The sequence below is a fragment of the Lissotriton helveticus genome, chromosome 8, assembly GCF_964261635.1.
Source record: "Lissotriton helveticus chromosome 8, aLisHel1.1, whole genome shotgun sequence".
Taxonomy (NCBI): Eukaryota; Metazoa; Chordata; class Amphibia; order Caudata; family Salamandridae; genus Lissotriton; species Lissotriton helveticus.
Window position 1 is genome coordinate 228,524,985 of NC_136069.1, and position 25,583 is coordinate 228,550,567.

Sequence of the window (25,583 nt, forward strand, 5' to 3'; positions counted from 1 at the left end):
AAATCATTAACCCAAGGCGGGGTAACCATAGTGTTGGGACACCTACATCTGAAGAGCTCAAAGGGTGTTTTCCCTGTAGTGGCATGTGGTGATAACCTGTAAAGCCTAACCTTTTCAAAAACATCTGATTTCCAATCTGAACCTGCAGATTTAGACATTCTAATTGTCTCCTTGAGCACACGGTTAAATCTCTCCACGGTGCCATTCGTCTCTGGGTGGTACAGAGAAGATTTTTTATGTTTCACACCATGTTTAGACAAGAATAATTCCATCTCCCTAGAGACAAGTTGACTTCCATTGTCCGTCAAAATGATGCTGGGAATACCCTCCCTAGCAAAAAGTTTCTCCAAAAAGAGTATCACATGCTTGGATTCTATGCCACGAGTGATGGCAATCTCTGGCCACCTAGAAAAGAAATCTACCAAAACTAGAACATACCATTCAGACCCTGCAGAGTATATAGGCCCAAGGATGTCCAGGCCAACTTCTTCCCAAGGGCTGTTTGGAAGTGTCCTAATAATCATGGGCTGGATTTTTTGTTTCGCTACCTTTTCACTCAAAGCACACTCCATGCAGTCTCTAACTTTTCTCTCGATTTCCAAATCCATGCTGGGCCACCAGTACGACATCCTCAGATTCTCTTTTGTCTTTGAAATACCCATATGCCCACTATGAGCCAGAGAAATGAGCTCACTTCTAATAGATGCTGGAGGAACCAACCTAGTACCTCTTACAAGTAAACCGTCATGTTCAGATAATTGATCCTTAACATGCCAAAATTTTTCCAAAACGTCACCATCTTTTGGCTTGACCTTCCATCCAATCTTGATCAATCTCAAAATTTCCATAAGGGCCAAATCTTCCCGTGAAGCCTCCAACCATTTGCACTTATCAATGACACTATCACTAACTGAACAAACCATTTCATCTTCACCTTCCAAATCATCCTCCAGATCTAAATCTTCCTGAGAGACAAGACGAGATAAGGCATCAGCTACCTTATTTTCAATACCCGGTAGATATTTATCCTCAAAGTTATAATCTTGTAAACCTACAACCCATCTTGTGATTCTACTGGAAACAGCATCAATCCCTTTGGTTTTTAAGATCTCACATAACGGTTTGTGGTCAGTCCTCACTTCAAAAGTACTACCCCACAAAAAGTTTTTCAATTTCTTTACGGCCCAAACGACTGCTAGCGCTTCACGCTCTACTACAGAATATCTTAGCTCTGGACCCCTCAAACTTCTTGACAAAAACAAAATGACTACCTCTCTCCCTTCAATCTTCTGTGTTAAGACTGCCCCTAACCCTTTTTGACTTGCATCTGTTATTAGAATAGATTTCCTCTCAGGGTCAAAACTATTCAACTTAGGGGCATTGTTCAATTTTCCTTTAAGTGTAATGAATTCTTTTTCACATTCATCACTCCATACAAAGTCAGATCCCTTTTTTAATAACGATCTCATGCTAACACACAACGAAGCAAAACCACATATAAACTTGTTATAGTACTCCGCCATACCTAGAAAGCTAATCAATTCCTCCTTGTTCTTAGGGGAAGACATCTTCATCATAGTGTTAATCAGACCAGCTTTCGGTGAAATACCATCTTCTGAGATTGTGTGCCCCAGATAATCTATGGAGTTTTTCTTAAATTTGCATTTTTCCAATTTTACTGTTAGACCAGATTCACACGAACGTTGCAAAACACCAATCAGTCTCAGATCATGCTCCTTATCACAACTTCCAAAAATCAGGATGTCATCCTGATACACTCTCACACCTTCCAAATTCTTCAAGACACCCTCCAACGCTCTTTGAAAAACTGAGGCAGCTGATACTAGCCCAAATGGAAGCCTCACAAAGCGAAAAGTCCCAAATGGTGTTACAAATGCAGTTAGATCTTTGGAGTCTTCATCAAGTCTTATTTGGTGGTAGGCAGATCTTAAATCCACCGTGCTAAAGACCTTCGCCCCTTTTAATAACATTAACATGTCTGCAATTTTAGGTAAAGGGTAGTGATCTACCACCACATTTTTATTCAACTCTCTAAGGTCTATGCATAAACGAAGAGAGCCATCCGATTTCTTGGCGGCTACAATTGGAGCGACCCATTGGGTAGCTTCAACTTCTTCTATGATATCCTCCTTAACCAATTTCTCCAACTCCATTTTAACTTGATCCCTAACAGTAATGGGTACATTACGTACTTTACAACAAACAGGTACAGCGTCCTTCTTCAACTTAATGTGATGATCATAATTCTTCAAACAACCCAACTTTTCAGTAAAGACAGTGGGAAAATTCTTTTTTAAGTTATCTGAAAAGGACTCATCACAATTCTGGTTTATATTGATCGAATCAGTGTTAATAAAGGGCAAATCCTTTAAGATGATGGGGGGAGAGGAATTCGGATCCAACACTACCCCCAAATCTTTTTGAACAAACCAACTCAAAATATTGTCCCCTTTTTGTGAAATATAGATTTTTGAGTTGGTAAGTCTCTCTTTATAATTAATGTTTCCCAGGAAGTATCCTAAAATTTCTATAGGTTTCCTACCATATGCAAGTGGTTTTATATCTGGACAAAACATCTTAATTTTAACTTGTAAATACTTTAGATACAATTCTTTTGCAACAATGGTGATTTTGGCACCTGAATCAAACAATACTTTAACAGGGGGACCATTGACCAAAATCTCATCAATAGGACAATTCTTTGGTTGTGGACCGAAAACTACCTGAACCAAAACTTGGCCACAATCAACATTCTCATCATAATCATTTGTGTCATCAAAATCATAATAAATCTCATTAACTTTGCCTTTGTACTCCCTCCCTTTGCAAACAGTAGTAAAATGTCCCTTTCTTTTGCACTTGCCACAGGTAGCTTTCCATCCAGGGCATTGTCTATCATTTGCAAAATGTCCTATTTTGCCACATCTAAAGCATTTCACTTGCGTAAAATCAAATTTCTTATCTGGTTTAGCATTGAGAGGTTTGTTAGTGGTTATATCTCTCATACTACTTCTCTGGCTAGCATTTTCTTTAGTTGTATTCGGAGTCTTGACAAGATTAATAGTACTACTGTTCTTACTTTCACCATTCTTCTTTATGACTTCTACACATTTAATAGAATGTTCAATCCTTTTGGCTATGGTAATCACATCATCTAAATCAGGTTCATCTTTTTGCCATAATTCCTCTCTAACACGTTCAATGCTACAACCTAGCATGAACTGATCCCTTATTCTTTCATCAGTAGAGGCAGCAAACTTGCAGGATGATGCTAATTTTCTTAGCGCAGTTATATAATTCGCTATGCTTTCTTCTTCAAGTTGTAATCTGCGACCAAAATGATACCTTTCTAAGATAGTAGAAACTTTCGGAAGGTAATGTTTATCTAACATAGCTATACAAATGTCATATTCATTAAGATTCCTATCTTGTATCTCTGGGAGGTGATCGAATACCTCCTGGCCCTCTGTCCCTAAACAGTGTAATAACAAAGCTGTTTTCCTTTCTGCACTTAAATTGGCCCCACAAACTTTTGCATATCTTTCAAAAACTTTGCACCACTTTTTCCACCTTATGGGAGGATCACCTGGATTTTGCAAAAAGAACGGTGGAGCAGTGACATTCTTCATTATGTGTACAGAAACAATGGTACAGAAAATATACAAGAAAGAGAATGTAAGCAGATTAAGTTAGCATTAAGAAACGTTTTCTCAGACCAAAAACAATGAATTGCTACAGCAATTTTAAACCTGGAAATAAAATGTAGAATTAAGAATGTATTTTTAAAAGAAGATTATCACATTTGAGTTAGAAAAACAAAATGTCTCTCTACTTTTCTTCCTTTTTAAAAAAAAAATAATTACAGTCTCAGTGTCTCTTTTGTTGATTAAAAATATGATGAAATATCCAGTTCAATACCTGTTGTTGCACAAATTTTCCTGAGGGAAAAACAGTTGAAACGCTTGAAAACGAGATAAATGAAAAATGTGACGAATCTGCTGTTTCCTGAAATAAGTAAAAGTTGTTTATAATGAATCTGTGGTCTCGAAGAAAAAAATTGTGGCCGCCGCGTCGTTATGGCAACCGCGTCATGACGCTCCTTCTTGGCGAGCGTGTCATGACGCTCCTTCGTGAAAGCAATTGTTGATGTCTGAAGTGTTGCGGTGGAACTGAGGCGTTCGTGAGTGAGCGAATGTTGCGCTCGAGAAGAAATCACGGTGAGCCTTTTAAAAGATGCGGCTGCCGGGCGGTTGCCTATGTTGGGCTGAGGTTGTTGTTTAAAGGCAGGTTGAATGTAGAAATAAAACGCTGGCAGGTTGAAGTGCGCTACGCTGGATAAGTCAGAAATGCGCTGCGCTCACAAAGCAAGATGTGATGAAAGGAGCGCTTTCAAAGTAAAGATCATAACCAACAAGGTTGTGCACGATGTAGAGCAGTGGGAAAAGAGCGCCTCCAAGACAAAAATCCTCAACAGCGCCGTGCAGACTGCCAAACAACAATCAATAAGTGTTAAAATTGTTAAAAGAAGCAAAGTGCTTTTCAAAGTACGCAATCAGCCCAAAGCAGCTTTCTATATGAAAGTGTGTCCAGGAAATCGGACACAATATAGATCAAAAGGAAATAAAACTCCTTAATCCATTCAGAGTTGAAAATTTAAAATAACAGTACCTTTTATAAGTTTCAAAATGAGGTAAAGGAGATATCCTTGTATCCTTGTTGAGATCCTTTCTTCTATTCTTCACAAATCCCGTCCCGTCGCCGATGTAAAGGAGTCCAAAGGTGAATTATGGGTGAAATAAGTATTTATTATAGTATAGGATGTCATCCACAGGATAAGCAGTTATCAGTAGGAAGGTCTAAGATCAACTGCCTGGATACTCTAAACATCACAACCACAGAATCTGTACAGAGAATTCCAATGCATGTGGCAACCTGGCAACAGGTTGCATAACCAGGATGCCACACCTAGGTTTGCAAAAAAGAGGGGAATGAAGTAGCAATGGGGTTAGGCGAGAATACTAGGCAAAAAGGTAATGAGTTTTGGTGCCCTGGAACCCCTGGAAACTCAATGGAGCCCACAACACCCGTATTGATCACTAGAGGGCACGTGCAGCTCCAGGGTTGAGGAGTAAGTCTGTAAAAAGTGCAGGACTCTCTTGGTGAGCTGGCAAATGAAGTTATTAGTGGCTGTCGCAGAGAAGGGTGAAACTCAGTGGCAATGGAAGAGGACACCAACAAGGCCAGAAGCAGTTCCAGCAACGCATGCCTCATTCACTTTAAGTGGATACTTGGATGGTCTCCTTCAGAAGGAGACGGGTATGGGCAGTCCAGGCCTGGAAGATCCAATGTTCCCTTTTTTCCTGCCCACAGAGCCACGGTAGTCTCCAGGGGGACGACGCTTTTGCCGCTCATGCCGCTCATGCCAGTTGTCTATCTTTTGGTGGGGCAGTCGACTAACTCCAACGTGCCAACCATCAAACAGGTTTCCTCATCGGGACTCACTTCCAAGGCAAATGTGCTGTTGTGAACATCGTCCCTCTCTCCTGCCGTGGCCCCATCGACTGGCCCAGTCCTCTCCGACTGCCTCAGGTACTTTCAGCATGCAACTCTTCCGTTGCGACCGCCTTTTTTGTCAGTCCGGACCCACGCAGGGAACTGTGGCCCATTGGTGTCATCTGTTGCGATGTCCACTCAGTGGCCATGGCAGCACGGCATCAGATCTTTCTCAGTGAAATTAACTTTTATATGTGGTGAATTATGTTGGATTGCAGGGTTTGGAGTGGGAGATATTTTGGTTGAGTCTGCCATCTCTGACAGATAAGACACCCCCCACTTGTATTACAATTTTGAAGTCTGCATCTACGATGAACAGCTCAATCCCTTTCAGGAGTCTTAAGTTGGATGTTCAGATGTGTACTTGAATGTTGATTTTTTTATATAGAATGATGCCAAGGGATGGTGTTTAGCTGTGTAGCGAGGGAGGGCAACATTTTTATTTTTCCAGATTGGCAGCTGTTTCATCAAAAGATTTCCCAAAAAATAGAAAGTTGCTGACATGCTGTCAAATTGCTTCTTGAAGCTGTTCCCAAAAGATGTAACAATGGAAAGAAAAGCAATTCTTATACTATAAGCAAATTAAAGTACATAAATGTGACTTTTCTGCTTTTTTGTATACTCTGTAACCATATACAAAAACTTGTTTCTTTGTTTTTTTGTCTTCCTAATTCATTTTGAAGTTCAGGGTTTCCTATTGCTTTATTTCTGTCCCACTTTTTTAGGTGCTAAATGTTAGTCTATTCTGTTATTTTAGATGGTCAATCTCTTTTAGTTGTGTGCACCGTCATGATTTTTAATCTGTGAAAACACATCCTTTACTACAGACTAATTGACGAAATCTGTAGTAAAGTACTTGAAAAGTTGTGGAATGCCATTGACATTCTTCTTAACTGAGAAATGATCGGATAATTATTCTCTGTAGTGCATCTTCGCAGATATTAGCTAGAGAATTTTTGTCCAGTGAGTTTGCAAAATTGTCTTGCGGCCCTCGAGTAAACCTGCATTTAGAGAAGCAGTCAAGGGATGGTATTGTGGGGAGAACCATATAAAAGTGCAGGTTTCATAAAGAGGCAACTTTTGAATAGTGAATTTCTAACTCCAAAAAAGGCATTCAAACCCACTCTCGCTTCATGGCTAAACCTTGCCATGCTGAAAAGAAAAAAAATCCTTTTGCAGTCAGACAATCAGATCTCCGCAGGTTTTAGGTGCCAGGTAACAGGATGCATGCTAAGCATTTAGATTTGAAATCAGGTTCAAAATGATGTCTAAAGACTAGTTCGGAAAAAAACTAATGTGCACTTAAATTTGCTGAATCAGAATTTTTTGTTTTACTAATAACTCAGCATACAACACTGTAATTAAAACATTACCTGCACTATATACGATAAAAGGCAATTATAGTTTAAATGTTTAAAACTCTCGCACAGTCTAGTTTAGGAATCTAAATATAGTCAGAGTGGCATCTTACTTACTAAGGGGTAACATTGGCTTGATAGAAGTGTAAACCACTAAATCCTCTCCTAGCGCTGCTTTGTTCAGCAATAGCGAATGCACCCTTTTTAGAGTAGTCGTTCAGACTTCCTAAACCGGACACTAGGCTAGCAGTCAGTGTCCTGTAGACTCAAAATATTTGCCCCTGAGCAACTATAAAACTGTAGGTTTTCACACAATTTCATGAGAAAAATCTCAGAATTGACTTTATCGCTGTTCTCAGTGGCCACAGCCTGTTTAGCTACAATTTACATGAAAAAGTGAGGCAGATAGTACACAAACTGGAAATGTGACAGGGCCCAGTTGCAGACATTTACATAATATTTTTGAGTTGTTAGATTTGAGTGAGTCTGTATTGAATAGTTCCAAAGTGGTCCTACGTTACCAGTATCTGATGTGATCCTTCAAGATATTAAGTCTACCCAGTACTTTTCTATATTTGTACAATAAGTTGAAACATGATCAGAATTTTATTATCTGAGACCTAGGTTCAAATCTTGAATGATGAAGAGATATATTTTGGGATTAGCAATTTGTTTGTGTTAACTGGCATAAAAATGCATCCTGTTTGACCACACATGTGGGAACCTTTTTCTAGCAGATAGAGGAGAAAATTGTATGCACTGTGTGTTTGCCTTTCTAAGGTGATGCAATTGCTTTTTTTGCTTCTATATGTCTAAATGTACAACGTTTGACATATTTACAATATAGTCTCTCATAGCTAGGTCTGGCCAAGAACCATGTGATGAAATAACATTTCACAATATCCAGGAGCCATTTTGAGCTTATGCTCCATACCTCTTTGGTTTTACCCCACAGTTGTGCTTAGAACAGTGAACTTTGTACTCATGATGTAAAGAAATATGGATTTAGATTGGTAAATAGCAAAATTTGTGTGAAGAAATTTGCGTTTTGATTTTTTAAAGATACCATTTCTTTCGTTTTTAATTAAACTGTGTACCTATTAATCTTTCTAACTGATCACTTTTTTTGCTAAGGTTCCTTTTCTGTCGGTGATGGAAGGCGGTCCTTTCAAGAGCGCGGTGGAAAGATCGGTCGCAACCTTCATGATCTTGGGATAAATACGAGAGAAACTATGTCACATGTAAAGGACTCCAAAACAGGTATTGTCATTTAATTTACTATACCAGAGCCGAAGCCATGCAAGTAGTTAAACTTGTCTTGATTATTATGCATAGTTTCTTTTATTGGTGTATGTTATTACTGATTCCACCCTCCTGGTTACTAAGGGGCACATGTACGACTGTTTTTAGCTGTCGCAGATGGAGATTTGGGCCATTTACGACTGCTAAAAAAGGTTGTAGCATGTATCAACCCTATTTTGCTAGTCAGTAACCTGACTCACAACATAGGGATTGTGAGTCCCTATTAGGAAGGGGCAAGGGTGTCCCTTCCTAATAGTGAGTCTCAAGGGCACGTACAATTACTTTACGACCAGAATACAGTCGCAAAACAATCACAATTTATACCCTACTTCAAGTAGGTGGTATGCCACTCACAAATGGGAAGGGGTTCACAGCGGACACCTTTCCCTTAGTGATTGGCAGCAAAAACGTTTTTAAGAGCAGGCAGTAGTCCCACGGACCACTGCGTACTCTTAAAAAATGAAACTGAAACATTTCAATTTTGTTTCTGAAACGCATCCCATTTCCCTTTATGGAAAATGGGGTGCCTTTAAAAAAAAAGTTGCTTTATTCAAAACATTTCACAGATATGGGGGTCTGCTGTGCGCAACAGGCCACCATCCCTGTGTTGTTGCCATTCCCAATGGGTCGCAAATTGCGATCTGTCTCATGGATATTGATAAGGTAGGTCATTTGCAACCCCATTGGGAATTGCAAAATGTGTCTGAGACACATTAGTACATTTCCTTTTGCAACTTGCAAATTGCGAGTTGCTAAAATTTGCAAATTGCGAGTCATTAAAATTCGCAAATTGTACCTGGCAAAAGGACATGGCTGTACATGTGACCCTAGGTGTATATGTTCATGTTTGAGGATTCATAGAACCTGGTATAATTATTACTATTTGCAAACCAAGATGTGTAAATTGCCATATACAGAGGTTTGCAAAAATACCTACTTAATGAATACTGTTAACTAGGTTGCTATTGTAACTTCTTGGGATTGACTGTGAATGCAGGAGCGGTGGTCAGCTAGGAACAGCAGGGCTCTAGTCCAGCATTTGTGTTTTCAAACAGGACACATTTATTTAAAGCAGACTCTGCTGTTCTTAACAAACTGGGTTTCATTACGAAATCTTTTTTCCATTTTGGGGAAACATCGTTTTTGGGGGGGAGAGGCTGGCAGTGATTCCTTGGACCACTTCTTCCGTCTCTCTCTATCCCCTCACCCCCAAGAGGCCACCCAACATAATTCATTAAAAAATTGACCTTTTCGGCTCGAGTGGCAGAGTGGGCAAAGAACAGTGATGGATTAAACCCAGATCTGTTGACTGGGTGTGAGTGTTGGATTGGTTCAGATGCTCTGTCCATCACCACCCCCTTTTGTACCGCTTTGTTCGCCATAAGTTGGCAGGGTATACTCAGACGTTGAGTCCCTTGCTCACTTTGCCACTGGATTCAAGCAAGCCTGGCTGAAGATGACTGAAATGCCAGAAACCGGTCCTAAGAAGCTTGATTACGGTCCAGAGAAGGCATGGCTTGGCAGTTCGGGCTGGACTGTTCCCATGAGGCACATGGTCAGACTGATTTGCATATGGCCATGTCTGAAGTGGGGTGGCAGAGTGGGCTAAAGAACGGTGATGGATTAAACCCAGATCTGTTGACTGGGTGGGAGTGTTTGATTGGTTCAGATGCTCCGTCCATCACCACCCCCTTTTGTACCGTTCTGCTACTGTGAGTCTTTACCCCCAAGAGGTGCCACACCACACCCTGGACCCTTGATTTGTGTGAGAGTGTAGTCCAACCTTCAAACTGCAAGAACTGTCTCCTGGTGCAAATCCAGAGGCTCTTGGCTCTTCCCATTGAAAAAGAACCATACCCAGTCTCCCAGTGAACTTAAGCAGACTTCATTGAGGCCGATGTGGTACCAGCATCCGATTCCAATGGGATTTCCCTGGCTACAAACTCCGGACTTCACTCACATGGTGCTCTTTACATCAGCAATGACCGCCCTGTGTTTCCTTTCAAGGCAAAGCTCCTTCCGGTGACCAGCTTTTCAGACTAACAACGATCTCCTTGTGGTAATTCTCTGACCGGCGGGCAGTTCTTCACACCAACAACGGTCTCCTTGCGGACCTTACAAACATGAAGCTCTAGCATAGGCTCCTTGCATGGAACTGGACTGATGAAGAAGGTAAAGTTTCAACTGGGCTGAACTTAGTCCCAGTTTCCTACCAGCGCGCCATCGTGAACTTTTCACTTTGACCCGGTCTGGCTGCACCAGATATCCACAATTTAGGCTTTGGTTTTCTTGTAGCTATTTTTCCCTAAATTAAAAATCCATATTTCCTGTTCTACTTATTGGATTTTTGTCATTGGTATCATATTATTTATCAAACTGTACTCTCTTTTTCTAAATTGGTTTGGGATTATGCTTGGATTGTGTTTTTGCTTTATTATTCTTTGAGTACTGCATAAATACTTTGTACATTGCCTTAAAGTTAAGTCTGACTGCTTTTGTGCCAGCTACCAGAGGGTTGAGCATAGGTTAATTTAGTGACTTTTGTGGTTCACCTTGATGAGGTTTGTGCTTATTACTAGAGTGGGGCTCTCAATCCTCTCAAATAATGACCCAATTTCTTACAGTGAGCCGCTTCTTTGGGCCCAAACCTTGACTGGGAGGTTGATAGCCTCCTCCCTCTTATAATGAAGATGCTGGCGTTTACCTAGACTTAGAAAATACAGGCAGCCATAGAGCATTCCCTATTGCTCTGGGCCTCCTTCATAAGACGTCTGTTCTTTCACTCTTGTTTCAAATCTGCAAAGCCTTTAGAATTGGCCTTGCCCACCAGTGAGGCAAGATATCACATTTTGAACAAAATTTAGCAATTATAACCTTCAGTCCTAACTCCTCTGTTGCCATTCAATGGAGTGCTCTTGGAGCAATGTTGGTTGCCTGTAAGAATCCCTTCTGTGGTCCAGCTGTCCACATACAAATGTATGACGACACACACCAGCACCTTCTGATCAAAAATGTTTGTCAGACGCTTTTCCAGATGCTTTGGTGGTTCAAACCTCTTCTGACAAACTGAACCGCAATACTTTTCCTGCGGCCATTCCAGACTGCGAGTATGAGAGGCTTGACTATGGGATAAAAAGTGAAGTATTTCTACCAACAGTACTGACAATTTCGGGGCTGCACAAGAGCATGACTGTCATATCAGCAGCAACCTTTGCAGCTGATCCAAGCCCTCCAGATGATGTATTGTTCCTTTCACACAGGGGATTGAGCTAAGAAATGCCAACATCAGCAGCATCTCCAGTACCTGTCATCATCCATTTAAGGTACAGCCTCAAAATCTCTTTGTCAACACCACTTCCTCACCACCACCAGCTTCCATTAGGATTACAACCGACCACTGGGTGATCAGCTCATCCACAAGAGGTACCCTCTTCCCGTGGTCTTTTGTGGGCTGACATATTGTTTCCTGGATTTGATGTTCTCTTTCCCATTTGTTGATCTTGAAGGCAAAAATAATTTCCTTCCTGAACAAAGGGTTGTAGAAGTGGTGGACTTGAAGGATATGAGCTCAAAGTTTTACTCTCTTTACCTCTTGGTTCGAAGAAAAATTAATTCTGAAGACATCTTGGACCTTGGAGCTATGCCTCTTGAATGTGCTCATTCAGCAGAACATGGTTAAAATGTTGGTATTGAGCCAGGTCTTTTAGCCCTCAACCTGGGGTTTGTTGGTGGCCCTGGACCTCTTGGTCACCTACTTTCACTTTTCAATCCCAACTATTGAGTCTCAGCATTATCAGTTTGCTGTTCTACCATTTCATCTGTGCTAGCTCTGGTGACATCTCCACTAATGAGGTTCAGAGTCCCTGTATTTCCAGACTTGAATGACAGGCTGGTGAAGGCTCGGTCACTTGCGCTGGTCACAGAACATATACTATATACCTTGACCTTGATGCACGACTTGGGTTTTCCTGTCAGTGCATACAAATTTCATGTCATTTCCACACAGAGGTTGACAGTTGTAGGCACGCTGCTAGACACAACATTTAAGAATTGTTTTCTTTCTCTTCAATGCATTGCAGATATTTGGGCTATGATTTAAATGTTTCTGGCTCAGACACCGATTCCAGTGCTGACCTCATGCATCATGTTGGTGTCAGGCGGTGGATAAGGTTCCTCTGTGGTGTCTGAGAAAACAGTGACAGTAGTGCAGTGGCATCTCTGGGTGCTGATTTACAACTCTTTTCTTCCAGATCTGTACTGGTGGATGTGTCCCTTAAGCATGGGCGGATTTTGCGAATTGGCAATCCGCGAACTTGCGTATTTACGGATTCGCAATCTGCAAAATCCGCAAACTCTCGCGAATTTTTGTTTGTTTTGTGTTCGTAAGGGTTTCTGCCAGTTCGCGAGGGTTGTGTACCAGTTCGCAATTGCGAACTTACTTGTCGGCTCGCAACGGCTGCGACTATGTTGTTTCTACGTCTGGTTCATCATCACAGGTTCACAGCACCCTATGTTTCACCACTGCCACCCTCTGGTACACCCATGCCACCCTCTGGTACATCGCTGCCACCCTCTGGTTGGTTTATCACTGTAGATTATGGGGGTGAAAAAAAGCAAGCACACCTGCCCTGCTTCAACTGACATGAATTAATTTGGGGTTGATTAATGTGTCACTGAATTTAAACTTCCAGTCTGGCTGGCACCTGCTTCCTTATCTGTAATTTGCTTTCTGTTGCAGTGCAATATTTTTTTCACAGGACCTTTGTGGCCTACTTGTAGCTATTCTCTGAGCCTGCTGTGAGAGTCAGAGCAGGGTCATAGAATAGTTGCAAGTAGGCAACTGAACTCTGAAGGGGCCCCTCAGGAAGCACTACAGGGAATGGTTACTAATGATAAGATTGAACTTTTGCACCTGCTGAGTGCTTTCAGTTTTGTCTGTAATTGCTTTCTGTTGCAGTGTAATTTTTTTAACAGGACCTTTGTTGTATACTTGTAGCTATTCTCTGAGCCTGCTGTGAGGATCAGAGCAGGGTCAGAGAATATTTGCAAGTAGGCAAATGAACTCTGAAGGGGCCCCTCAGGAAGCACTACAGGGAAAGGTTACTAATGATAAGATTGAACTTTTGCACCTGCTGAGTGCTTTCAGTTTTGCAAAAATCCAAATATCCAGCAGCATCCACAAAAAGTAACCCTTCCAGGTCAAGATCCAAATCAAAGTGACCAGCACATGAAGAAAGCACTGGGAGGAGCCTGCTGGACAGGAACAGGAAGTTGGAGACTGTGGGGCACTTCCTTCCTCCCACCCCACCCCCAAAATGGACTCCTTGCAAAGAAAAAGTGCAGGCAAATGTCAACCTGAGGAGTTATTCTGATAAAAATCATAATTTTCAAGATTTATGCTGCCTGCTGGTGGATTTCTTGTGCGAAATTGCAAATTTTGCAATCTCGCAATTGCGAGATTGTCGCTGCCCGCCGCCTCTACGTGTTCGCAAGTGTTTACTCCCGCGAAATTGTATAGTATTCTAGTTGGCAAGTGCGACTAAGCAAAAAATCCACTTCGCACGGATTTTACGAATTTTCGGCAAGTTCGCGAGAGTTTGCGGATTGCGAATTTGCCGAAAATCCGCAAAATCCGTGAGCAGAACGGATTTTACGCCCATGCTTAGTGTCCCTCCAATTGGTTAATGGGTTGCCTTTGAATCCTCTGCAGCTGCAGGCTACTGTAGTTATGAAAGCCTCTTTGTTGGGCTGGGGCATCCATCTAGGCAATACCATTGTACAGGGACTGTGGTCTGGGTTGGAGCAGTGTGTACAAAAACTGTGGTGAGGATGTTGGCAGTACACTTTGCTCTGAAGGCCTTCCACGCTTTCGTCTCAGAAGGATAATTCAGGTGCTGTTGGATAACAACCACTTTCTAATATCACAACAGAAAGGGCAGTCTGAGATCTTGGATCCTGTTTTGGGATGCAATATTGATGGGCTCTGCAACAGGGCATCTTTCCAGTTGTAACCCATCTACTGGGTGTCCTCACTGATATGGTTGATACTCTTACCAATCTCTTCTTAGCGGACAACGAATAGTAATAAAAGAGATGCAAATGATGTTCTCTGATTAGACTGGCCATGCGCCAACCTTTTCTCTACAGTCCTGAACAGGAAGTGCCCTTATTTCGTGCCATACACTTACCTCAGAATGGTTCCCTGGTGAACAAGTCATAAGGCCTATTTTTCAAGTTTTCAATGATCGCGCTTCTCTTATGAGAACTGCAGAATGTGCAGGAGGATAGGCCATGATTGAACAAGGTCAAGAGGATTTGGTACACATTTCTTTTGAAACTCAGCAGACCGTCTAATTTCTGCTCCTGCACAGGGTGGATCTGATCTTGCAGCAGAATAGTCAGATCTTTCATTCCAATCCTCAGACGATGCGAATGGACACCTACAGATTGAGCTAGAGAGCTTCTGTTAACCCCCAGAAGTAGCTGACATCATCTTGGCTACTAGAAAAACTGCCACGAAAAATCCATTTATGCAAGTTGTTGGGGGCGTGGCTAAGCCGCCGTGATGGCCGCGTAGCCTTGCAGCTCCGCTGCTGTTTCCTGTTCCAACGCCCATCCAGGCGTACATGGTGGAGTCCCTGTCCAACAAAGCACTGCGGAAGATGTAGGGGCGACTGGGCGGCCTACGGTGCAAGCATCGGCTCGATTGGGACCCGCAGCGCGGATCGGTACCATACTGCATAGGCGAGGCGAGCCATGGCCGCTGGTGCACTGTGGAGGCGGGAGCTGGATTTGAGCTCTGTCTGGACCTGGCGAGGGGACTGCCGGTACTGCTTCAAGATGAGGATGGGTGGCAACCAGAGATAGGTGAGCGGCTGTGTTGGGGGTTTAAAATTGCTGGGCACAAGAGCGGGGCACAGGCTCTCCCCGGAAGCCCCACAGCGACTGGGGCCACGTGAGGGCTTGGGGACTGGCCGGCCGAGTACTGTAGCGCCCATTAGGACTACCCCCATCGCGGTCTGTGAGCCTGCTCCTGCTTGGGGCGGTGGGACTCCCCTCCCCTGATGCTGCAGTCTGAGATGCATTGTAGGCTCCATTCGGGCAGCAGATTGCTGCGCTACTTGGGTGCACAGCTGGCAGACCGGGTTCCTGGACCACATGTGGGCGCATAAATATGCATAGATGATGCCTCCCTAACGACCAGTGTTCATGCCTGCAACATCCAGAGTGACTGGGTAGGCGTCATATACTGTTCCGGGGCACCCATTAAGTACCAAAGAGGCCGGAAAGAGCCTGTTTATCACACTGGGCACATGGAGAGAAATAGCACTGTTACATTGCCACAGCTGGGGCTACCTGTGTGTAGCACTTCTAAAGGAGGGCCAGGGTAATACCGCGCAGTGGTCCACACCTCCCCACGACCTGGGTCTCACTACAAGGTGTCGAAACTAACTAAGGAGTGGGGCATGGGGGCCAGGATTCCAAACAAAGCACCTTGCCTTTCAAGCCACCGTCCACCAGTACTGAGCCACCGTTGGTTAACATGGCAGAGGGGGGAGAGACACATACCACGGAGTTGACAGGGCCTGACAGCCTGTTGCTAGAGCTGAGAGCGGGCTTCAGGGCACTGGATACTCGATTCGATGCCCTGGATAAAAGGCTGGAATCCATGGGGGCACAACTGGACCAGCAGGAGGGGCGGTTGACGATGGCAGAGGGCAGAATCTCCGATTTGGAAAATAGTGCGGCACAGACAACCAAGAGATGTGAATGCCTGGAAAAACTTCTTACAGCTGTCGCCATCAAGAACAAGGATTTGGAGGCTCGAGGATGGAGGAACAATGTTAGAAACATGGGTGTCCCCGAATCCACCAACACTGGGCGCCTTGACCGTTTTGTCGAATCGCTCTACACTGATCTATTCGGGAGGGAGTCTTTTACAACCATCTTCATGACAGAACATGCGCACCGTATCCTGGGACCACAACCTAACCCAGGCTGCCCACCAAGACCCATTATAGCCCATTTTTTGAACTTCAGAGACAGGGACACTACCCTACAGTTGGCACGAGAGAAGGGCCAACTTGAGTGGCAAGGCTTGAACATCTCCCTATATCTGGACTTCACTGCCATGGTGCAGAAAGCACGCAGGAAATATGTGGTGGTAAAAGTAGCCTTACGTAAGATGGGGCTACGGTACGGTATGCTGTACCCAGCAAGGTTGAAGGCCGACAGACAGTCCCGAGTGTTCGACTCGCCCCATGATGCCCAAGAATTTTGCTAGAAGTACTCCAATGCCAGGAAGAAGCAGGGTGCTCCGTCGCCACAGCAGTCTCAGGACATTCCAGTGCTGGTGCCAGTGCTGATCTCTTCACTACCAGCTAGGCCTATGGTACCCTTTCATACTTGCGCTGACTTGGCTAATAGCAACATAATTGTGCCAGTGCGCACCAGTATTTGGACATGATGGGACACTGCCATGGACCAAAGACATACTAAGCACATGCACTTGTGCCGGGATTCGGGGCAGGGGCAGGGTGTTGCCACCCCACCCCCCAAGTGCAGATGCACCTGTTTCTTTTTTTTTATGTTCATGCTATATTTTGCTTTCATATATGTCAGTATTCTAAACTACTTGTTTGGGATGGGGTTTTCGTTCTAGAGTTGGGTAAGGTGGATGGGTGGGGGAGGGGTGAATTGGTTAGATAGGTTAAAGTTTGCTGGTCTGTTCTTTATTGGAAGTTCTTTGCAGTGCAATCACATAGTGCCAGGTGCCTGGGTGATGAAAATTCCAAACATAGATTATGGTCAATGAGGTAAATGCAGAGGCCAGTGTGGTCGTTAGGGGCCTAAACAATTTGCATAAATGTTAAAAGGTGCCTAATTATATGCAATGCCATTAGGTGGACATTTCCTTTTTACAAGAGATTCATCTTGCTGTACACGCCAACACTTCATTGGCGCATGGTTGGGGGGCACTTAAATATTTCGCTGGATTCAACTCATATGCCAGAGGGGTTGCAGTGTTGATTCATAAGCAGGTGTCATTCCGGGAAGATGAGATATATCAAGATGCGGGAGGGCGATACCTTTTGGTGAAGGGTTGTCTTCTAGAACACTATGTCCTATTTGTTAACATATACGCTCCCAACATTGATGATCCCGACTTTTTTGATACTGTTCATTCCCACATGAAACGTATGGCTGCAGATCACATCTACCTACGGGGGGGATTTTGACTTGTTGCTTAACCCAGAACTGGACAGTACGGCTCACACGCTGGCCACAAAACCTGGGGCAAGAGGGGTAGTTCTGGACACTATAGAAAGGTTTGGATTAGTTGATGTATGGAGATATCTTTGCGCAGACCGCGTAGGGTACACTCACTATTCAGCGCCCCATGACACATGGACACGATTGGATAACTGGTGTCTATCTGCTGGTGCGGTACTGTGGGTTAAGGCGGTTTCTCATTTACCACGCACACTATCAAACTATCATATCATTCTCCCGTGCTAGTTACGTTGAGGATCCCCAGAGCGGGAGGTGGTGAAGCTGCCGTGGCGATTCCCCAATATGGCCCTGAGAACACTGTTTTTGCAGCTGAATTAGGGAAAGCCGTCACTGAGTACTTCCACATTAATGTTGGGTCTGTTAAAACTAATGCCACTCTGGGAGAAGCCTTTAAGGAATAGCTAGGGGGTGGTAGGTGTATTTCAAAGAACCAAACAACAAAAGAAGAGAGGTCCGGTCACGCACAAAGCTACCAGATAATATCTGGTAGCTTTGTGCGTGACCGGACCTCTCTTCTTTTGTTGTTTGATACTTAACTGGGGTGTAAGAGAGTGTCTCTGATTCTCCCTACCTCTCTCGTTGTTGATATATATGTATTTCAAAGAACACCAAAGTGCTCAGAGACCTGCGCCGCATGCTAGCATTGTTGGAAACACAAATTTGTGAGATAGATAGCACTGCAGTTAATGATACAGGAACCCCTGACCTACAGAAATGGGCGGTGCTACTGACTGAGTTCAGGGAGTCTGCAGAGCATGAGGCACAGTTTTTAGGCAAATACGCCATGGTGCATCGCTACGGGGAGGGTGAGAGGCCCAGTAGAACATTTGCTAGGATGATGCAACAATCCTGCAAACCTACATATATCACAGAACTGCTGAGGTTGAGATCAGGAGAGCATAACGGGCACAGTTGGGATCCTATAAGAGGTACTTACATACTATAAAGCTCTATACACCTCCAAAAAAACTGACACACCCTCGAACTACAGTGATTACCTTGATGAGGTATCGCTGGTCTGTATGGAAAGGGCGCACCAGGAGTTCTTGGTGGAACCCTTCACTGAAGATAAGGTGGCGGAGGCTACTAATGCATTGGATGGCTCCAAGGCACCGGGCCTCAATGGGTTTACGGGCTGCTTTTATAAAAGGTATTAGGGCCTACTTACACCTCATCTCATTGACCTGTATCAGGAGGCAATAGAGACAGGAGAGCGCCCACCCACATTACGGGAGGCAGTCCTAATCCTATTGCCTAAACCAGGGAAGCACGCTCGCAAATGTGGCTCGTACTGCCCCCTTTCCCTCCTAAATTTTGACAGTAACATATTAGCTAATATATTAGCCACCAGATTAGCTTTAATTGTGGAAAAGTAGATTTCTCCGGCACAATCGGATTTCATTCCCCATAAATCAACTGCCCTCAATCTGCGTACCCTGTCTGCCCCACTACACAGGATATCACCATCGGTCCTGGCAGCTGCTGTCCTCCTCGATGCAGAAAAAATATTTGACTCGCTTGAGTGGCCCCTTTCTATATGCCACTCTGGCGAGACTTGGTGTGTCGGAGCATTTCCTGGCAGTAATTAGATTGCTATACACCACTCCCACGGCCCGACTTCATCTCAACGGTACCTTAACAAGTACATTCCAACTCTCACGGGGCACGCATCAGGGGTGCCCGTTATCCCCTCTGTTGTTTGTCATAGCACTCGACCTCCTAGTCAGACACCTGTTGGAAAAGCATAGTCACTGTGGGCTCCAATTTAATACTGGCCCTCTATTACTCACGCTATATGCAGACGACATAATCCTATATGTACACAACCCAGACGACAACCTAACCCCCGTGCTCCGGGAAGTGACGAGATATGGTACTAAGTCCGGCCTGTACATAAACTGGGAGAAGTCGGAAGTATTTCAAATGACTGAGGCTAGCTGTAGTAAAGCGGAGGACTATCCGCTGTCATGGTGTAAGGTCTCTGTGAGATATCTAGGTGTCCATATCCACAGGGACCATATTCTTCAATTGAACTGTGGCCCGGTGATTGAAAGATTGAAATGTAATAGAACAATAGCTTAAACTGCCCCTATCAATGGCAGGGAGAATAACTATAATTAAAATTGTGGTATCGCCGCAATTTGTATATCTCTTCCAAAACATCCCTGTTCTGCTCTACAACAGTTTTTTCCCAACCCTACACACACTGCTGCTACGGCTAGTGTGGGGTGGCAAGCAACCCTGCGTTCGCTGGGAAACTTTAATGCTACCATATGAGAGGGGCGGGTTTGGGGTGCCGAACTTTCAGATTTATTACCTAGTGGCGCAGGCAAGATTTGTCCGCCACTGGTATCACACAGATACTGGGATTCTATATCATAGACCTGAGACAGACTTGGCGCTACCGGCGCCACTTCATACCCTACTGCCCTCTGGGTTCCCTCGTGACCCGCAAGAAATCCCGACGCTATCCACAACCAGTTGAGCATGACGCAAACTATTGCGTGTAATGGGTTCCCATATAATGTACTCTCCTGCGCTGGCTCTTGCGGGCAATGGTTGGGTAACCATCCTACAGGAGACATTAGTGAAGCGCACATTGGCTAAATACCATCTCACAACATTTGGAGATCTGTTCCAGAGCAGGCACATATTCACCCGCACAGATGATCCACGTTTTAGAAACACCAACATTATGGACCAATTTGTGCTGCTTAGACTGCAGAGGGCACTGTGCGTATGATTGAGTATCTACCCCTTGAAACCTACTGAATTCCCAATCCTCACAGGGGTAATTAAAGATGGAGACGGGAGTCATTTAATGGCTCGGATGTACAAGGCTGCAATAGCCCTGCTTCTGTGCCATGACACGGAGGTGCGACCCGCATGGGAGCGTGATCGTGGGTACCCACTAACAGATGGGCAGTGGAGTTGGTGCTGTGTACAGATACGTAGAGTGTCCCCTAATCATCGGCACAAGTTACTGCATTTGAAGTTGTATGGAGGATGTATGTGACACCTAGTAAGCTGTATCGCATTGACCCCGCGGATGTATGTGACACCTAGTAAGCTGTATCGCATTGACCCCGCGTGGTCGAGTGCTTGTCCGAAGTGTCATTCTCCGGAGACCGACTCCTCACACATGACATGGACTTGCACCAGATTAGAGCACTATTGAAGGTCGGTCTTTTGGGAAATATCCACGATGTTTGAGATGGAGGTTGCGTCCTCGCCTCCATTGGCACTACTGTGGTACATGCATGACCTCCCCAGATCCAGGCGCCGTTTTGGTGCTATTGCACTTCTAATTGCTAGGCATGAGATTGCCATTAGATGGGCATGCGCGTTCCCCCCCTCACTCCAAACTTGGCTACATAGCATGACCTATTACAACACCACCAGTGACACCTATGCACAGTTACAGCCACCGGCTTCTAGACCAGTAGACATTTGGCTACCGTTCCAAACCTACCTCATGACAACGCTGGATGGTGGTACCACCCCGTCACAGGGGCAGCCCGTGCCCGCTAGCTGTGTTTCCAACAATAATGTAACAGATGTGAATGCACTATTGTAGGATTTGTTATGTGCCTAACTGGTTATTTTGCTTTCTCCCTAATGTACAGTTATGTATTTATTGTTATATGGGTCTTGTTCCATGTGCACTTGGACACTTAACCATGTAAATGCTAGTTTTGCCTTGTTTTTCTCGACTCAAGCACTGCGAAGCCATGTTATTATCCTTAATTTGCAACTGTAAAACTCAATAAAATGTTTTTTAAAGTAATTATGCAAGTTGCTGGAATACGTTTGTGGAGTGTTATGCGAGTAAAAAGGCCTGAGCCTCTGTCAATCCATTCCAAACATGAAGAGGGGAAGGATGGAGTAAGGCCGTCTGGGATCGCGGTCTCCCAAGTATGAAAGGTATACTAAACAAAAGGCCAGCTGGACTAAGAGTATCTGTCTGTGGAGCGAGAAGACCCTTGTTATATACTTGTTACGCTGGGTGCGGGTAATGGCGCGGCAGATATGGGCAACAGCCGAGCTCGGGTCAATGGAGGTTTTATTAAAGTTAACAAATGGTCAGTACAACTCTGTCGAACTGAGGGGGGCCTCCGGGGCGATCTGCTACGGCTCCTTCTCCGACGATGGATCTTCTCCTTCTTACGGAAGACTTCCGGTGTTCGTGGGGAGGGCTCTTCCTCTTCGGAGTCCGTCGCGGCTGGTTCGGGCTCCCCCAAGAAGGGAAACAGAAAACAAGGACTGTGTGAGAGTTCTGTTCACTCAAAGTAACGCGAGGACAGGGAGTGAGGGAGGTTTCACCGGTGCTCAACTTTATAAACAGTGCACTAAGTGAGGGAAAGGGAAAGTGCCCAGGAACAGGGTACCCGGTATCAGGTTTCCCGAGGCTTGGTACCTATTGCACCTTTACTGCCCACCCAGCCCCGCAACCGGTCAAGCACCTGAGTGAGCCACGCACCTCCCCTGGGTGAGTGGCTGGGCGGCTCGTAGGAACGGTGGCCTCCTGGCGTTCCGCCGTCCGTAGCAGGCGCCGACTCTGCTCCTTTCAGGCGATTCTCCTCCTGAACTCCCCCGGCCTCTGATGGTCCTTGCCGCTCTCCATCGTCCTCCGTCTTTTGGGGTGCTCCTTCCGATTTCCCTCGTCTCGCGATCTCTTCCACTCCTGACTCCGTCTCCGTCTCCTGCAACTCCGCACTCCGCACGCTCCTCTCCTCCGACCTCCGGGTGAACAAGCACACCTGCGGCTCTGTGGGCTCGCCTTTTGACGGAAATGCGTAGTAGGCCGGCTCCTCCCACTCAGCCTCCTTCCAGGAATTAAAGGGCCACTCCTCATCGGCCGCCTCAGCAATGCTTGAGTCAATGTCCTGTGGTGAGGAAAGAGAAACAGGGGGGGTGGTAAAAGAGCATGCTCTTTCTCTTCCTTTCGTTTCATAGGGTCCCGGGGGATTCTGGGATGCGTAGGAGGTGGGGACGAGTCGTATGCCTGGGTTCTCCGATACACCCCATTACAATACTGTATGTGTGTCACATGGAGTACTGTGTGGAATTTATATAGTAAATTAAGACAATCCCTAACCCACCAATTTAAGTGACATGCTTCATCATCGCATTGATCTCCATCAGACAATTCTTTATGGGTACGGGTGGGGTGTATTTGAGATGGGTGAACCTCATTGATTTTGAGATGAGGGATCCTATCAAGATAATTAAAATTCCCTATTTATTAGCCTATCCCCATTATCTCTTAATTTTGTATATGGCTCTACAAACTCTAAAAAAGTATTATTGCATTGTATCCAAGGTGTACAGACAGACACTCTGTTGGATTGTTTTGCAAAACTTCCTTGGTTAAGCCTACCTACTGGAGGGTAATGCTTTAGAGCTCATTCATTGGGTTAAGAATCTGTGTCAGAAGAAAAATGTGCTTACCTTTGGTAATGATGTTTCTGATGAATGCTATATTTTCCTGCAGATTTCACACCACCCTCTCTCTTTCATTGAATTAGTGTCATTGTTAATAAGATGAAAGTGTATGCAATGTTGTGACAGTATAGCAGTTGCTTCTGCACTGTCAACAGATCATACACATTCAAGGATGACCACACAGTACAAAAAAACATTATCAAAATGTTATAATAATCATTTTTATCATATTCATAAATTGTGGTTTGATGGTCAATAGCTAGGGGGTTTACAAAACCATGCAATCTGTATGAACAGCTTCTGGATGAAACCTCCAGCAAAACACATGCAGAACAACACGAATTGTGAGGATTCATATCAAATCCTGTTCCGACAAACAGACAAGTTCAATTTGATAAGTCAAAAGAGATTAAACTAAAAGCACATACTTTAACTCTATGTTTACTCAAGTGTTTAACCTATACCTGATAGAGCAATTTCTCAAAAACATAATGTGCTTTAACTTATCAACCGGACCAATGGCCAACACTAGCTTGCACCTAGATATAATATTGAGTGGCCTTCCTTTCATGTGATGAACAATTGCAAATTAATTTCCCATGCTTAAATGTACATCTAACTTGAACAAGTATCATTCAGGTGCCTGTGCTGCAAAAATGTGGAAAGTAGATGAATAATCTGAAGACCTTTTGTCTATTCAATATATAGGGGTAATGATGGGTAACAATGAAGTGTTATTGAACCCCACCTGATTTTCATGGAAACAGTTGGGAATGATACACATTCCCAACTAACTGGTATCGCATGCAAACGCTCTTCCATATTACATCCCCGCTTTCACCAATGCAATTGACCTATTCTAGATAGAGGAGAGTGGCAACAGAACAAAGATTGGCTTGATCCTTTCTTTTTGTGTAATTTACTAGACTAAACTATTCTAATTGTAACCCATTTATTTTACTATTATAGGAACCTCTGGAATTCCATTGAGGCTTGTCACAAATCTCTTTGGCTTGGGATTGCCCAGTCATTGGCACCTGTACCAGTACCATGTGGCCTTCAGTCCAGAACTGGAGTCCAGACGCCTGAAGACAGCTTTGCTTTACAGCCACAGTGAGATCCAAGGAAAAGCAAAAGCATTTGATGGAGCAATTCTTTTCCTTTCTATGAAACTTGAAAAGCAGGTAGGACTCATTTTCTGAAATAGGTCTGCATATTTTTCTGAAATATTTGGCTTTTTAAATTGTTGAATGTGTTAGGAGATGATTAAGTCAATACTGAAGACTACAAAGCACCAGAGACTCAACAGTTGCATGTCAGCAAACTTGTGCACACCTTAACACTGAATTCTCTGATTAAACCATTTTTATTTTTAAAAGTATTTTATTTTGAAAAGAGCTTACTAGGTGTTTTACAGTTTCCCAAAGGTGATGAAACATCTACAGTGCTTGGTTCCTATACTAATATGTAACTTAATTTCCCCATTATCACATTTATCACCCAAAGAAGACAGCAACATGAGTGTAAGGTCAGTGGTGGGCTTCAATCAGCTTTCACAGCACTGAAAAGTTTATTTTCACATTAGAACATTTACAACTGTCTTCTTTGATTGTAATCTTGGTAGACAATGTGTATAGTAAGCTTTAAACCTAACATGGTTTGCAGACACCAATTTCTAGCTGTTGCCCGACATATAAAGTTTACATTTTTTTGAGAGAGCTTTTCCAGTCCACACTCGCCACCTCTGGAACCCTACCATGATCCTCTTCTGTGCCCATTCATAGGCGGAGAGGAAGGCATGCTCGTATTAGTACATGAGCTGCTCCTGCACAAATCCCCAGTTACCTGGTTAGTGGATAAATGTCGACAGTGCACTTCAGTTGGTGTGGGACACTTTTACGTCTGTGCACAGGTACAGAACAGTATAATATGGCACAGCCTATTGAATCTCTTGTTTCAGTTTGTAGTCCCTTTCCCCTTGCTTGGAGGTATATGTGCCATGTAAAGTGCTCTTTTTATTCAACTTCTTTGCTCGAGAGTGGGCCCTTGAAGGGCATCTCGTTGACTTCAGGTGAAGAAATTACTGGAAAAAAATGAGACACAGTTCTACATCACTTACTGTGCGGATTATATTATTTTTCTCATATACACTCATTGTCATAGTATTCACCCTGCATTCCTAATATGACATGCTACATAACCAAGATTCACCTTACCCTGTGAATGGGTGCACCTCCCTACCAACTTAGGTCCTCTTGGGCCGCTTTTCAACTCTTCCCTAGAGTGGGAAGACAGGAGGCAATGAGGATGAATCTAGCTCCTGATTGATTGTGAGGGATACACACTCCTATGTCCTAGACAGGCGCTCTGATTAAATGGGCAAGTTCGGACTCCTTAATGAAATGCTGTGTGCTAGGTTCTGTAGTGTAGTTCCTATATTCCAAATAGGCTCTGCGCATTGGAATAATATAAACAGCAGTGTAGACGTAATACTGAGGTCGACTAGGTCTCTACTGACTATATTAGACTTAATTAGTTTTGCCAGCTAGCTCAGAGGTCACTAGAAACTTTCTCGAATAAACAAGGAGGAGTTTAACTTCCCTGGATAGA

The 25,583-nt window shown here is 44.0% G+C and overlaps 1 protein-coding gene across 1 annotated transcript in view; it reads left to right on the top strand.

The window, feature by feature from the left end:
* The window catches only part of PIWIL4 (piwi like RNA-mediated gene silencing 4), a 413,451-nt gene that overhangs the window by 32,603 nt on the left and 355,265 nt on the right, over positions 1-25,583 (top strand). Inside the window, exons 4-5 of the mRNA XM_078655965.1 lie at positions 8,067-8,192; positions 23,943-24,157. Coding sequence (XP_078512091.1) covers positions 8,067-8,192; positions 23,943-24,157 — 341 coding nt within the window. The remainder of the gene's footprint in view (positions 1-8,066; positions 8,193-23,942; positions 24,158-25,583) is intronic.